The sequence below is a fragment of the Zootoca vivipara genome, chromosome 9 (assembly GCF_965207765.1).
Source record: "Zootoca vivipara chromosome 9, rZooViv2.hap1.1, whole genome shotgun sequence".
In the NCBI taxonomy this organism is placed as follows: domain Eukaryota; kingdom Metazoa; phylum Chordata; class Lepidosauria; order Squamata; family Lacertidae; genus Zootoca; species Zootoca vivipara.
In genome coordinates, this window is record NC_142592.1 from 32,046,076 (window position 1) to 32,062,094 (window position 16,019).

Consider the following 16,019-nt stretch of genomic DNA (forward strand, 5'->3'; position numbering starts at 1 on the left):
AATCCCTACCTGACTAATAAAATCAAAGATATGTGTCAATATCTTTGTGATTTTCCATTGTTGTCAGATGTAAGGCTTACTGTTGCATTACTGCAAGCATGGATTAATTGGTCTATCTTTCAAAAAAGAAATTTGAATTTATTCAAAACTACCTTTTATTTGATTTTGATTTTAAGTTTTTGCTAAGTCTTTTTGAAGGACTAAAATTATATATTTTTAAAAAAATTGAATTGCACTGAGTATTGTGCCAATTTAATATCCGCCCACACTGAAGACAGATGCAGGTATAGTTTGGGTATGATAATCTAGTCTGTGTGGTCCAATGATATTTATATTCAGGTTGCCCTCTTTTCATGAGATGCACCTGTGTGTCTAGGGTACAAAACAACAAAAAAAATAATATGACAATTTCCCCTAATAATGGAGACAATGATGTGAAAATATTGCTGTTTGATTTCTGCCTGTTGCACTGTAAAAGCCCAGATATTCTGCCCATAAAATTAACCCTATGCCTGCTTAAAAAGAAATTCCATGCTACCCTATCAGCTAAGTCCTGAGACAAAAACACAAATGGGTCAGCAGCATTGCAGACATGCCTTAAGGCAGGGGAACAACAACAACAACAATTTATTATTTATACCCCAACCATCTGGCTGGGCTTCCCTCCAAATGTTGGACTACAGCTCCCACCCATAGCTGCCAAGTATCCCGTATCCGCCGGGAAAACCCCTTTTTTCTTACCGTTTCCCGGCGGTCTCCCGTTTGGCGGAAAATCCCGGCATTGTCCCTTTAATTTGCTTCTTCCCGGCGGCCATTTTTCTGGTGCCGCTTTGCCCTTCTATGGGCACCAGAAAATGGCGGCGCCGGCGTCGGAAGTCGCTTCCGCGCATGACCGGAAGTTGCGTGACGCGACTTCTGGTTGCGGTTTGCCCTTCTATGGGCATCAGAAAATGGCGGCGTCGGCGTCGGAAGTCGCTTTTACGTGTTTCCGGTCATGCGCGGAAGCGACTTCCGGCGCTGGCGCCGCCATTTTCTGATGCCCATAGAAGGGCGAAGCGCCACCGGAAGTTGCGTCACGCAACTTCCGGTTATGCGCGCGCTGCCGATCCCGGATCTTTACGATCCGGACTTGGCAGCTATGCTCCCATCATCCCTGACCATTGACAACAAAGGCAGAAGTTGATGGAAGTTGTATTATAGCATCTGGTGAGCACCAAGTTATCTACTCTAATCCCAACAAGTCAATGAAAAATGTGGCTGGAAAATTTGCTGCAGGAAATAGTGAGCAGAAAGCAGTTTTTCTATTTTGGCTTAATGGGCAGGGTTCATTTGCACCGTAGTTAGCTTTCAAACCAATTTCACCAGAGCTTGTTAAAACACGGCTCATTAGAACACAGCACATACTTGACATAAACTAGCTACTAAACATTAATTGCCTGTCACAGTTGTTACTCAATGTAACAACAGTGACCAGGTCAGTTGAAATGGTCAGTTCTTTTTCCCTTTATTTATTTTAAACTTACTTCTTCATTTCAGGCCATATCTTGGATAATAGTACAAAAGACCTCAAGTTCACTTTTACTAATCTAATACCATTCACAACCTATGATGCTTTTGTGGCTGCTGAGACAAGTGCCGGGGTGGGGCCCAAGGCAAACCTAACTGTTTTCACTCCCGCAGGAGGTAAGTTGCATGCTTGATAACAAACTACATCATATTATCGATATATTCTATTTCATCTCGTCCTTTGGAAAGCCAGTGTTTGTAAATGTGGCCTGTGAAAAACATGTGTGAAATGTTTAGAAGTGTCCAAGTTAACTGTTACATACTTTCTACAATAGTTTAGTATAAATAAGTATGGCTACCAATATTTTCTGACAGGGTTCGAGTCTCTTTAGCAGCTGCATGACTGGCAGAAACTCTACATTTCCCTCTATGGGGAGAGAAGGAGGAAAAGTACCGGCTGCATTTCTGCCTCTCATGCAGCTGTTAAAGGAACAAACACCCATCTTCCCCAACACTCCAACAAGTAGGATAAAAAAGGGACCCATCACACATATGTCCGGAGTAATTCTGTTGAAATACAAGAGGCCGATCAGTATTGGCATTCTGCCGGATCTTGAAAACACACCAGTTTAAACAAGCATTTTCCTGATCTCCTGACCCAAACCTCATTTTTTAATTCTTTTAATTGCCATTTTGAATGTTGGTCAATATGTACTGACTCTTTGGTACACATTGTTATATTTGAAGCAGCTACATGTGTTTGTTCTACTAGGAATCTTGAAAAATACAAAATGTAAAGCGGTTTGAGGATTATGTACAGGAGTAAATTAAATGGAAATTAAATGTACATAAATGGTATATTCTCTGCCTCCCCACCAATCCCTCAACAGCAACAACCCTGCTCTTTCACTTAATTTGCTTACTGCTTTTGAAGTCAGGCTGGACTTTAAAAAGTGCCGCCCAACACCCCCTCCCACCTGTATTATCCCTTGTAGGCACCCATGTTTACATCTTATGAATGAAAATCATCTTTCATTCTCAGCAGCTGTTTGACCATTAGAGGGCAGCAAGTGGTTACAATAAATAGTAAATTGGAATTTCATAGTTTTGCAGACCAACCTTACTTCTACAGCTTATTTAAGGTAGCATGATTTTATACAACATTCACAATCAAGCTCGACTTTCATATGCATAATTTCCATTAGGTCTGTTAGAAGTCCCTGAAGCTCCTTGTGGGATCAGTTTCAATTGTTGCAGCCGAGGATGTGGACAGAACACTTGTGGTAGAGGCAATGAAGCCAACAAGGTGCTCTGTTGACCCCTGTTGACTGGAGGGTCCAAACCAAATATTTGGTAGCCAGTTCTAGACAGTGGTGCACTTATCTCAATTCAGCAGGGTGTTATGCCCATTGCCTTGAAAGAAGCAGTGATGTTGCCCCTCTTGAAGAGGTTCTTCGTGGATCCAGAAGTTTTAGGAAATTACTGACCAGACTCTAATATAACTAATATGCACCATATCTCAGTGCACTCTAGGCAAGTTGCAGGGTACTTGTGTAACTGCAGCTTTTGTCTACACAACTCTGTGCACCACTGCAGGCACACACATTCAGGATGCCATGGTCCAGATTTAAACTCTGACAATATTATTAGGCAGAGTTCATATTTTAATAGTCATACAACGCATTACATTTTAATATTAGACTCCAAATGCTTGCACAAATGATGTTTTATGATACTTAAAAGTTTATCTGACATAACTAATTAATGATTTGATACAAACAGAATAATTAAAGTGTATCATTTTCAATATATTGTTTATTTTCCAGTTCCAGGACCTGTATTTGATTTGCATATGGCAGAAGTATCTGCAACCTTTGTTAGAATTGGTTGGCAGAAACCACAGCAACCAAATGGAATCATCACTCAGTACAGAGTAAAAGTTTCACTTGAGGACACAGGGGAAACCCTTGAAGATACAATTCTAACAGAAAAAATCAAGGTGCTTTAACTTACTGATTTGCTACTTATTGATTTTCTGTGCATTCACTTCATTATGTATAATTATTCCTAATTCTTATGTATGACTTGAAAATTAGTGTTTTAGCCAGAAACAATCACTTGTCCTGGGTGCATAAGGCACGCTGCATAGCGGTGGGGATTGCCAGTGATAAATAAGACACAGGATGGGATAAATCAGGCCACAACTTTATTGATTCCAGATGTAAAATGGTTTGGCAAAGGCACTGGGTAAGTATGGTTGAACCTGGGATGGGTTGGCCCCTTGGCATGGTTCAAGAGTGATATTCCTGCCAGTACCGCCTCTCAAAAGGGGTGCTATGGCCCATCGGCTTCTGTGTGGGATCCCATTCAGCATTGTCCCTTCCAGGACCCTTTTAACGGGGTACCCTGATGTTAAAAGATACCACCCAATGCCTTATCCGCCAGAGTTGTGATGCTTGCTATGCAGCAGGTGAAAACGTACAGACAAGCCAATTAGTCTGCAGGGGAAAAATTCCTCACATTGGCCCCAAATACAGCTACTGAGTATTCCATAGCAATGTCTTAATCTGTCCAATCCTCTTGCCTTTGGTTTGAACCACACACATGCAAAATGAACAAGGTGCAACAGTGGGTGATTCAGTGGTGACCGGCTCCTGGGCACCAGCCGCTGCTCCCTTTCAAAGGGGGAAGGTGGTCCCAGCTGCTGCTAAGCTTCCACCTCCACCCACCCCTCTAGTGCTTACCCAGTTGGCTGGAAGAGGAGGTCTCATGCCCCTCTCCAGCTGTGCTGGATGCCTCTCTCTGTCCCCATACTTCTAGCTCGCCTGGGCAGCAAGTCCGCTCACCCCTCTTGATGCGCCAGCATTGTGGGATGGCAGAGGCTTCACTGGGGCCCCAACATGGGAACTGGAACTGCCGTGCCCTTTCTGGTAGGGGGGGCAGAAGCCCCTGTTGCCTATCAGGAACCAGATTCTAGGCTGCATCCTGCTTTGGCAAATGGAGATGTGGGCTGGGACTTGAGCTGTGCCAGGGGGAGGAGCCGATGGAGCCGGTAGGTTTCCCTCAGATCTGTCCCTTGTCCATTTAAGCAGCCCACACCTGGGGCACTACCTGTTCGTTCCCTCACTGGTTGAAGACTCCGCTTGCCCCTCCAAACTCTGGGGTATTCCGTTAAAGGGATCTGCGGGGAGTGGCCATGTCCGTGGGGCCAGGTGGGGCCAGGGCCGAAGGCAATCCCCCATATGGTGTCACCCTATTTGCGGGTGTCACCCTATTTGATGTAAGTCTTAGGAACCCCTACCTGGATTGACCATGTGTCACTTCCGGCAGGCAGGTCAGAAGTATTTGGATTGCCCCAGCCCAAGCCAAACCTCTTTCATCTGTATTCAATAAAGTTGTGGCCTGTTTTGACCCCAAACCAGTCTTGTCGGTCTTTTATTTATATGGGTTGGGGTATGGGGAGCCCGACGCCTGGTCCCGCAAATGGTGGCGCAGTAAGCCACTATTTTTTCTAACTTCCTCGTTTTTAATTTTTTAGGATTTTATTGAAGATTTGGATCCAGACATTCTAAATGAGAACACCTCACCGTCTTTCACATGGAGTGAAGTGGAAACAGTAACTGGTTCGTATGAAGGATCAGCTGAGATGTTTCCAACAGTGCACAACTTTTCTCCAGTAATATTTACAAGCATGTCTGAGGATAATTTGCCTATTTTGAACAGAGCTGCAGAACTACATCCAGATTCTGGTAAGTTTCTAAGTCCCTCTCCCCCCCCCATATACCTCCCTCATTGTTCAAAAGGCTGCTGTCACATATATGATCCTTAGCACAGAGACCAGCCAAATTATTAATGGGTCATTTACTGAAGTCAAATTCCAGCCCCCTCCTGGAGCAAATGCAGAATGCCACACAAGCAGAGAGTACTAGCTTCTTGTCACCCAGCTGACCTTCCACCGAGAGAAAGAAGTTGCCAGGGCCGTTGAACAAGCTGCATAGACAATCAGTTATTACAGTTGCCAAGGCAGGTGTGATTGGAGGAGATTAACATATCTCCATGTCCCATGTGGACGTTAATTTCTCCAGGGGCTTTTGACTGATAGGTTTTCAAATGCCACTGAGGGTAAATAGGTCAAAAAGTTACAACTCTGCTACATGGGAGCAACAAACAGGTGGAGATGACCCTGTGACACAATGATGTCATTAGCACACTCTCTTGCACAGCATTATCAATGGGGTATTTTTCTTGACTAAGTATGGATATTTATGACCCATTAAACAAGGGTTGGCTGGCGGATAGAGGCTTAAAATACCTCTCTGAATTTTTCAAGTGAAGGCACTCAACAAGGCAGAAGGCCATGTTCTGATTTTCTTTACATCCCTTTGAAAGTAAAGTGTAAATGAAGCTGGGGCTGGAAAGTTCATTTTTAGAAATAGTCATACAGTCTTTATATTATCATTACCGACTTGCACTGTTCGGAAATACACTTTCCATTTCCATTATAATAGGAATAACTAACTCTCTCCCTTTTTTAACCAATGTATATACTACAAGAATGAAGACATTCCAAGGTCACAATCCTAAACATATTTACCTGGGAGTAAATCTCATCGACTTCAGTAAGACTTACTTCAGTGAGAGCCAGTGTGGTGTAGTGGTTAAGAGCGGTAGACTCGTAATCTGGGGAACCGGGTTCGCGTCTCCGCTCCTCCACATGCAGCTGCTGGGTGACCTTGGGCTAGTCACACTTCTCTGAAGTCTCTCAGCCCCACCCACCTCACAGGGTGTCTGTTGTGGGGGAGGAGGGGAAAGGAGATTGTTAGCCGCTTTGAGACTCCTTTGGGTAGTGATAAAGCAGGATATCAAATCCAAACTACTACTCCTCCTCCTCCTCCTCCTCCTCCTCCTCCTCCTCCTCCTCCTCCTCCTCCTCCTCCTCCTCCTCCTCCTCCTCCTCCTCCTCCTCCTCCTCTTACTATATTCTATATTCTAAATATATTGTGCTATATTGTCCCATTTTTCAGTCTAGTTCAATTCAGAGTTAATTTCTAACCTCTGTCTATGACTAGCCTCTATTCCATCTCTATTCCAACATTGGATTTTGCTTAATGGGGAAAATTTACTTAATTTGTGTTAGTGTTTAAGATTTAATATAATGGTAACAATAGTTTTCCTTTCCTTTATATATAAATGCATTGAAAACATTTCCTGATACCATCAACCATTCAGCTGAGCAGCTGTCCTATCTTGTAAATGGACTCCAGCCTTTCACTAAATATGCAATTGAGGTCTCTGCTTTTACCATTATTGGAGAAGGACCACCAGCTATTCTCATTGCTAGGACAAGTGAACAAGGTAAAATTTTATTGCTGACATAATTTCATGCTGGCAGTACGTAATTGTCTCCACATTTCTAACTCATACTAAATGGATTGTTTTTGTTCTGCAGTTCCAAGCTCAGTCGAAAATATCAATTATAAAAATATTAGTTCGTCCTCAGTTTTGCTTTATTGGGATATACCAATAAACCCCAATGGAAAGATCACACATTACACAGTTTATGCAATGGAGCTGGATACACATAGAGCTTTTCACCTGACTACGTCAAATAACAGCATCTTGATTACAGGTAAGAGTAGCTTTTAAATAACTGCTGTAGTAGCAATCAAAGCTATGTTGGAATAGAATACAGTGGAACCTCGGTTTATGAACACCTCGGTTTATGAACTTTCGGTTTATGAACGCTGTGGACCCATCTGGAACGGATTAATTCATTTTCCATTACTTTCAATGGGAAAGTTCGCTTCAGTTTATGAACGCTTCAGTTTATGAACAAACTTCCGGAACCAATTACACCCATGCTTCAGTTTATGAACGCTTCAGTTTAAGTACTCCGCGGACCCGTCTGGAACGGATTAACCCACTTTCCATTACTTGCAATGGGAAAGTTCGCTTCAGTTTATGAACGCTTCAGTTTATGAACAAACTTCCGGAACCAATTACACCCATGCTTCAGTTTATGAACGCTTCAGTTTAAGTACTCCGCGGACCCGTCTGGAACGGATTAACCCACTTTCCATTACTTGCAATGGGAAAGTTCGCTTCAGTTTATGAACGCTTCAGTTTAAGTACTCCGCGGACTGTCTGGAACAGATTAATCCACTTTCCATTACTTTCAATGGGAAAGTTCGCTTCAGTTTATGAACAGACTTCCGGAACCAATTGTGTTCATAAACCGAGGTACCACTGTATAGATTTAGCTTTTCTATATTTCTGCATCTCTACGTATATTCAACAAGCTTTAATGAACCAAAATGCTTTTAAAGAACTGACAATATTTGCAGGTACTACTTTGCACATCTTCACCTTGGAGGAATGCTGAATGAAGGATACTTTAATCTAGCTTTAGATTCTTCTACTTTTGGGGTATTTAGTAATACAAATGGTCTTAGGTTGTATTTTCATTCTAGTGGTTCCCTCCCTCCCTCCCTCCCTCTCTCACACACAATATTATCAACAACTAGTGGAAAACGAAGAGTCGGACACGACTAAATGACCAAACAACAAAGTGGAAAACAGAATTTAGAAAAATAAAATCGTAAAAGATAATGTGGCAGAATCCAAAGCCAGGGGTCCCCACCCCTGTTTTATAGTGAATCAGAACTGTGTGAATTGGTTAATTTCAATAGGGCACACCCAATATACCAGTGTCTTGTGCTTGCAGTGTTTTTTCTTCTTTTTCCTTCTAGGTTTGAGAAAGTATACGAATTATAAAATGAGAGTAGCGGCTTCCACAACTATAGGGGAAAGTGCTCTGTCTGAAGACAATGATATTTTTGTGAGAACACCTGAGGATGGTAAGCATATTGGTCATGCTAATTTTATAATTTTTCATTTCATTGCTGATTAATCCATCTTGCGCAGTCTACCTAGTGGAAGTTAATAAATCTGTGTTTCTGAGGATCTCCCTGGACTTCCTTGTGTCCTTCGCTAAATTCAGGTTTTTTTCTAACTAAAACAGGACAGCAGCATTTCCTGCTTTGATTTTACATGATAGAAATCTACTTCTAAATCAGAGAAGCATCAGCTGACTAGGTTTTATATAGAGATGTGAAGGCACCCCCAAAAAATTGAGGAGAGGGAAACCACCACCTCATTTTTCGGTCCCCCCCCCCCCCCGGCCTTCACATCTCTAGTTCTATATTTCAGTGCCAATATGCCAAACAGTTACATATTCAAAACATATATAGTGTTTTTATTTTGCATTAAAATTAACTGGTAATGTTGGCAGAAATTGAATAGTTCTTTGGATATTCAAAAGCTGGAATGAGTCATTCTTTGAAAAAATTACCTTTCACTATACAGTGGTACCTCGACCTACGAACGACTCGACAACTGATTTTTTCAACTTATAATGGGGCTAATGGCCGCGCACTTACGAATGTCTCAACATCCAAAAGGAAACCGCGGCGGTTTTCGACTTACAAAATTTTAGATAGGGTTGCTTCGACTTACGAATTTTTCCGTTTCCAATGCATTCCTATGGGAAATCGCATTTCCAATGGCGTTTTTCGACTTACGAATTTTTCGACCTACGAAGGTGCCTTCGGAACGGATTAAATTCGGAAGTTGAGGCACCACTGTACCTTTAAGTTACATTTTGATTCATAATTCCATGATTGATGAGAAGGTGCCTAGCTATTTTACCTATAATTGATGTTACAGTGACAGCATAACTATGGGGAGAAGAAAAACGTTGCCCCAATCAGTTCCTGGTCTTACTGTAACTTCTAGTTGTTCTTAAAGAAACTGAATTGATGTAGACAAATTTTTAATATGTGGGGGGGGGGGAACGACTCCAAGTGACTTTCTTTTATGTTTTCTATACTAAAGAACCAGGTTCACCACCCCAACATGTCGAGATATTAGAAGTGACTGCCACAGAAATAGGTTTAAGATGGTCACCACCTGAGAAGCCTAATGGGATTATAACTCATTATGAAGTCATGTATGATGATGCTAGTGCTTTAATTCTGAGAAACACAACGGCAACAAATCTTCTTTTAAATGGCTTGAAACCATATACTCTGTACAATATTTCTGTAAGGGCATTCACCCGCCTTGGGCATGGGAATCAGTCGTCTCCCCTGTTATCTGTAAAAACGGCTGATACCGGTAAGTGCAGCATTTTGGAATACCGTTTTTATCTCTGTGGCTTCCATTTTAAGCATCATTAAACTCCAGTGGATTTTCTTGCAGATAAGCATCTTAGGGATTTGGGCATGAACCTGATACTGTATATCATGATAGCACATGTATTTGGTTTTGCATCTGGCATATTCTAATGTAGGGGATCACACTGCTTTCTGTGTGCTAAGTATCGGATGGGACAGGGGACAGGAAGAAAATATGGTTTTCTCCATTCCGCCACCCTAGAGTAACAAGACAGATAGGTGGGCAGGAGGGAGCCATAGGAAATGACAATTCCTTGATTCTTGACAGGAATTATGCTGCTAAGCATGTTAAAGAGTATTGATTACAGTTAAGGAGATACCAACAATTCATCTCCTCCCTGCTGGGGTTTTCTAGCATCCTGCCCTCACTACATACCCTAGTTGTCTCTCAATTGCCTTTCTTGAGAGTTGGGGATATTCAAGAAAAGCTTGGGATACACCAAGCTAGACAGTCATAGTACAAGGGAACTGGAGAAAATCAGGTGGAGACAGCTTCTGCCCAGTTGAAAAGAACTAAGCAAATACATTAATTACAAGGCAAATTAGACTCACAGGTGCTGATTATTAATAAATACCTTCACACTCTGGTATAATTAGGTTTGAAATAATATACTCTGTCTGAAAAAAATCATTTCCCTACTAGTGAACCAAGAATCTAACTAGATGATAAGAGACTCCATTGTGGTATTTTTATACTAGATTTGAAGTTGCTAAGTCTCCTTTGTAAAATTCTCCTTGGTTTGGTTTGGTTTAAAAGCTAAACTAAACTAAATCTGTACTGATAGGTCTGCAAGGATTACAAATTGGTTGGATAAAAGAATGATGGTGGTTCTTGATGACTGGGGTGGTTCACACTTGAGTTTCAGTTCTTACTTCCTCAATCATACTGTACACTTAATGATTATCTGAAATTTTAATAACTTTTCTCTGAATTCTTCCTTTTCAGTTCCCGAATTCCCACCACAAAACGTAACTTATAAGAATATCTCTTCTTCGGAGGTAGAGCTATCATTTCTTCCACCATCTGTCCCAAATGGGATTATAGAGACATATACTGTATATCTCAGAGAGGCTGATGGAACTGATGGAAGAACCATCAACACCACACATCTATCACTAACTATTACAGGTGACTGTAATACAGCAGTTTGTGACTTTAAAATGATTGTATCTTTGCTGGTTTATTTTGCTTAGTTCATACTGTATAGTATATATCTCATAATACTGCTTTAGAATTAGATTAACAATCAAAATGATAGTATTTGGGGAGGGGGGTGGATACTGTGTTGGGAATAAATTTATCTGTGTTTACTATTTATTTTGTTTTGCCCTGCATCTGAACATGATATTGGGGCGGGATAGAATCACATAAATAGAAATTTAAAATACAACAATAAAATTTGAACAGGCACAGGCAAGTTAATTAGTAGCCTGTAAAAGGCTTGTAAAAAAGAAAACAACAATTCAGTACTGTTGGTGTACCACTGTAAAACGTTCTTTGGATTTTGTGACTTTTATTTGTTGTAAAATAATAAAATAGAAATGGTTAAACCTTTATTTATTTAAGTTTTTCTGATTGCGATACTGAACTTTGAGGGACTTCTCTAAAACATGTGAAAGTAACAGAAAAAGCTACATATAACACACAAACATAAGTGTATGAATGTGTATCTAAAATTTCAAACATATAAATATTATTAACAATTTATTATTTATTTTAGGCTTAAAAATATATACAAGATATATTGCTGAGGTATCTTCAAGCACTGTAAAGGGTGAAGGTCCTCGCAGTGCTCCTTTGCACATGTTGACTGATGAAGATGGTAAGCTTTTTGTCATTGTCTAATTACAGTGTTTTATGCAGCTGACATCTTTAACATCAATTGGCTAAGCAGGACTGAAGGCACAGAATGTTGTACAAAAAAAAATCAATTGCTGGGGGTGGGGGGGACTGTCAGAATGTTTGTAGTCAAACTTCTGTATGGGATGGAAAAACAGGCAGTTATGTTGGCATTTGCTTTTTTCAAAAAATTCTCATATAGCCAAAATTCAGTTCATAGTAAAGAAAGCAGTACTATGGCAGACAAACAAAAATGTTTAGGGTGTTCTTTCTTGCAAGTTCTGAACATCAGACCAAATGTACCACATATTTCTCATAGTTGTGATCATTTTCCCATTTTGCATGCATGATTACACTATGACCTGAAATTTTGGTACGCGATGCTGTTTTGTGTGAGTTAAAATAAACACAATTAAATGTTAATGTTTCTGTTTCTGATGAAGTCTTCCATCATCTATTGTTGTTGCTGTTGTTGTTCCTTAACAAATAATAAAGCTTAAGATAAAATTGTTAAAGAACATTGGATGAGTTGAAAGGATCAACCTTTGTTGTTACTTTATACAAAATCAGACCAATGGGTCCAGAACTGGCTAAGTGTTGAAACAAAATAAAAAAATTCCTTCCAGCAGCACCTTAAAGACCAACTGAGTTTTTATTTTGGTATGAGCTTTCGTGTGCATGCACACTTCTTCAGATACACTGAAATAGAAGTCCCCAGACGCTATATGTAGAGAAAGGGTGGGGAGGGGTATCACTCAGAAGGGTGGTGGAAATGGGTGATTGACTGACTGATAGCTGTTGATGACTGTTGACGACTGCAAATGGTCTTGCATGAAAAAGCAAGGGGTGAGATGGCTGAAGATCGCGTTATCATGTATAATGAGTTAAGAATCCAATGTCTCTGTTCAAACCAGGTCTCTCCATGGTTTTAAGCTTGGTGATAGTCTTGGTTTTAAGCTTGGCTAAGTCTTGGTCTTCTAAACCTGAGATAGAGATCTTTTCCAGTTCTACAAAACTCCTATTTTTACAAAAAGCTTTGTTTGTAAGTTAAACACAAATAGGGCACTCATTTGTTGGAGCAGGAACAGGATCACCCTTGTGTTATCTGGGCTACCCCTGCCTGTCCTCTCAACATCTACAGGTTGAACTTGGCTATCTCTAAAGCAGGCATGGCCAAACTTGGCCCTCCAGCTGTTTTAGGATGACAATTCCCATCATCCCTGCCCACTGGTCCTGTTAGCTAGGGATGATGGGAGTTGTAGTCCCAAAACAGCTGGAGGACCAAGTTTGGCCATGCCTGCTCCAAAGGAACTCCTAGGCAGATGTTGGAGCGATGTAATGTGATGTTGAGACTGGAACCAGCAACATGGCCCCATCCATGCATAATACATGAATAGGGCTTACAAGACCAGAAATAAGTGTGTGGGTGTGTGGGTGTCACATGCTCTGCCACTGAGCTACACCTAAAAAAAATTCATTGTTATATCGTCTTACTGTATAGTTTTACCACTGTCTTGATCAGGCTGAGTTTTAATTTTCTTGAGTCTACATAACATATAAAGCTTTGACTCTTTTGAAATTTAATGGGGTTAATAAATAAACATGCTTCATGCTGTTCCAAATTTTAACCATCCATCAGTAAGATGCTCAGCAATTTCCCCACCCTTTGGAGAAAATATAATTATTTCTGTTTTACTGTAGTTTGCATGCATTCACAGTTATAGAGTTAATAAAGGAAATAATTGCAACAATGCGCTTGGATCATAGGTGAATCACAGTGACACACCCATTGTTCTGTTTTCTCAAGAAATACTGTTTTCTATTTAATTAAGGAAACAGATGTCTTAACAGCAGCATGCAAAATTGTCCCTTACTATCTCACTGCAAAACAAAGACAAAACACCTCAAACCAAATACCCTCTTTTAAACGCTAATTTATATGGCTAAAATGCCATTTTAAGATTCATTTATTTATCGCTGAAATTGTATTTAACATGATATTGTGTCCTCTCTTTAAGCTCCTAGCTCTCCTCCACGATTGCTCACAGTAAAGCAGTTGTCTGGTGTCATTGTGAAGTTGTCATGGCAACCACCACTGGAGCCAAATGGAATTATCCTCTATTACACAGTTTATGTCTGGTAAGATTTTTCTGGAGATAAATAAGAATCTGTCACCTACCAGAAATTTTAAAGTGGTTTTTTTTTAAAAAAAACTCTTTACACTTGTTGATTATTATACATTTGTTATGCATGAATTCTAGCTCATCACTTTAAACAACTAGACCTTTATTAATTAAAGCTGAGGTTTCTGCAGCTTTTACACATTTTGCAGGCCAGTGCTCACTAGATTCTTGAAGTAATTTTGGACGCCAGCTATCAAAAACAAGATGTTTTTGCCATCCAAGCTGCTACACTCTGCAAGTGATGGTCATACATTGACATCAAAAGCTGCCTTACACTGTCAGACCAATAGTCCATATAGCCTAATAACATCTGCGCTGATTGGCAATGATGGGAAAAAGTGTGTGTGTGTTGGGGAAACAAATAATGTATCTATATGCATTGCCATATAATCTCATAAATAGATGGGCCTTTTTATTTGAATGTATTCCAGATTGGGACCTTGTCATAGGGAGATTAAACCCTTTTCCCTCACTGTAGTCACAATTCAGACCCTTCTCTGTCCCCGTACTACTGTACACACATTTGCCAGCTGCCCTAAAAGGAGAATTGCCAGTGTCAAATAGCAGCCACAAAAGATGGATCATGAACATCATATGTGTGATCAGCAGTGGCCAGAGGGATGAGGCTGACCCTGCTGCTTCTGTAGTTTATCTTGATAATGATAACAATAATTTTATTATTTATACCCTGCCCACATGGCTGGGTTGCCCCAGCCACTATGTGTGGCTTCTAACACATATCTAAACTTAATAAAACATCAAACACTAAAAACCTCCTGATGCAGGACTGCCTTCAAATGTATACAGTAGTTCTTTATCTCCTTGACATCTTATGGGAGGGCATTCCACAAGGAGTTGCATGACTGCCAATAAGGCCTTCTGCCTGGTTCCCTGTAACTTCTCTTCTGTCAGCGAGGGAACTGCCAGAAGGCCGTCGGAGCTGGATCTCAGTGTCCGGGCTGAACGATGGGGTTGGAGACGCTCCTTCAGGTGTTTGGGGTGACGGCAAGGTTGGGGCTCAATGGATATTGTTGCAGGAGTTCTGGATTGGCTCCACTGCTGTGCATTCCACACAATCCAGACTTCAACCTTGACCTTCCTCAGCCTTGTCCAGGAAAGCTGCAGTGATGGTGCTTTTAGGATGGTGGCTCAGCCCTACAACAGCTATTGACAGGTGGGGGCAGAAGGTTAAATTCCCTCTCCCTTATGAGAACGGTTCCAGTCTGGATCATCACCTGTCCTCTACCTACCAGACAAAAATCAAAAGGTTAACATCACTTCCTGTTCAAACTTCAGATTTGTTTATGGACAACATCAGTGATTTAAACATTTCGTTTAATGTATTTAGGAATATAATTTCAAGAAGAAGCATAAATGTAACAGAAACCTCATTAGACATCACAGATCTTGAAAATAAGATGGAATATAATGTTTATGTAACAGCAAGTACCAGATTTGGAGATGGAAATATAAAGAGTGATATGATCAGCTTCGTTACCTCTGAAGGAGGTAAGAGTACGTTGTTGCCATAATTTAATTTTCTAATCTGGTTGTTGCTGGTTTTCCTTTGACTTTTCTTGTTGATTGTTCTTAATGACTTTTTAGCTTTTATTATTGATCACCTGGAAGACATCGTTCATTGTTCAGTATACAGACAATAATGTTAAAAAGTAAACATTATTGCAAGTAAACAATGAAAGGAAGAATTTGATTTACTATTGAGAATGATCCCATCAGTATGCAGTAAATAAAATCTTACGCATCCAAATCACCTAAGACAAGTAAAATAATTTGGTAATAGATGCTATATGTAAATAGGTAAAGGTAAATTACAAGACAGCATACGTTCCCGTAAGCTAAAAACATATCATAAAAATGGGAAGTTCACCTGCACTAGCATCTTTGAAATGAGAAAGAGCTGTGTAAGAGCAGGTGAAGGATGCTACATAAAAGATTAAGGGACCCCTGAACATTAGGTCCAGTCGTGGCCGACTCTGGGGTTGCAGCACTCATCTCACATTATTGGCCGGGGGACCCGGCGTACAGCTTCCAGGTCATGTGGCCAGCATGACAAAGCCGCTTCTGGCGAACCAGAACAGCACACGGAAACACTGTTTACCTTCCCGCTGTAGCGGTATCTGTTTATCTACTTGCACTTTGACGTGCTTTCAAACTGCTAAGTTGGCAGGAGCTGGGACCGAGCAACGGGAGCTCTTCCCGTCGCGGGGATTTGAACCACCGACCTTCTGATCAGCA

General features: G+C 40.8%; 1 protein-coding gene across 2 annotated transcripts in view; it reads left to right on the forward strand.

The window, feature by feature from the left end:
* The window catches only part of PTPRQ (protein tyrosine phosphatase receptor type Q), a 113,688-nt gene that overhangs the window by 37,608 nt on the left and 60,061 nt on the right, over positions 1–16,019 (forward strand). For both annotated transcript variants that reach the window (XM_088677020.1, XM_060279680.2), the window contains 11 exons: positions 1,537–1,683; positions 3,333–3,505; positions 5,045–5,255; positions 6,736–6,861; positions 6,956–7,135; positions 8,256–8,363; positions 9,400–9,681; positions 10,687–10,869; positions 11,462–11,563; positions 13,599–13,719; positions 15,112–15,272. In XM_088677020.1, coding sequence (XP_088533146.1) covers positions 1,537–1,683; positions 3,333–3,505; positions 5,045–5,255; positions 6,736–6,861; positions 6,956–7,135; positions 8,256–8,363; positions 9,400–9,681; positions 10,687–10,869; positions 11,462–11,563; positions 13,599–13,719; positions 15,112–15,272 — 1,794 coding nt within the window. The remainder of the gene's footprint in view (positions 1–1,536; positions 1,684–3,332; positions 3,506–5,044; positions 5,256–6,735; positions 6,862–6,955; positions 7,136–8,255; positions 8,364–9,399; positions 9,682–10,686; positions 10,870–11,461; positions 11,564–13,598; positions 13,720–15,111; positions 15,273–16,019) is intronic.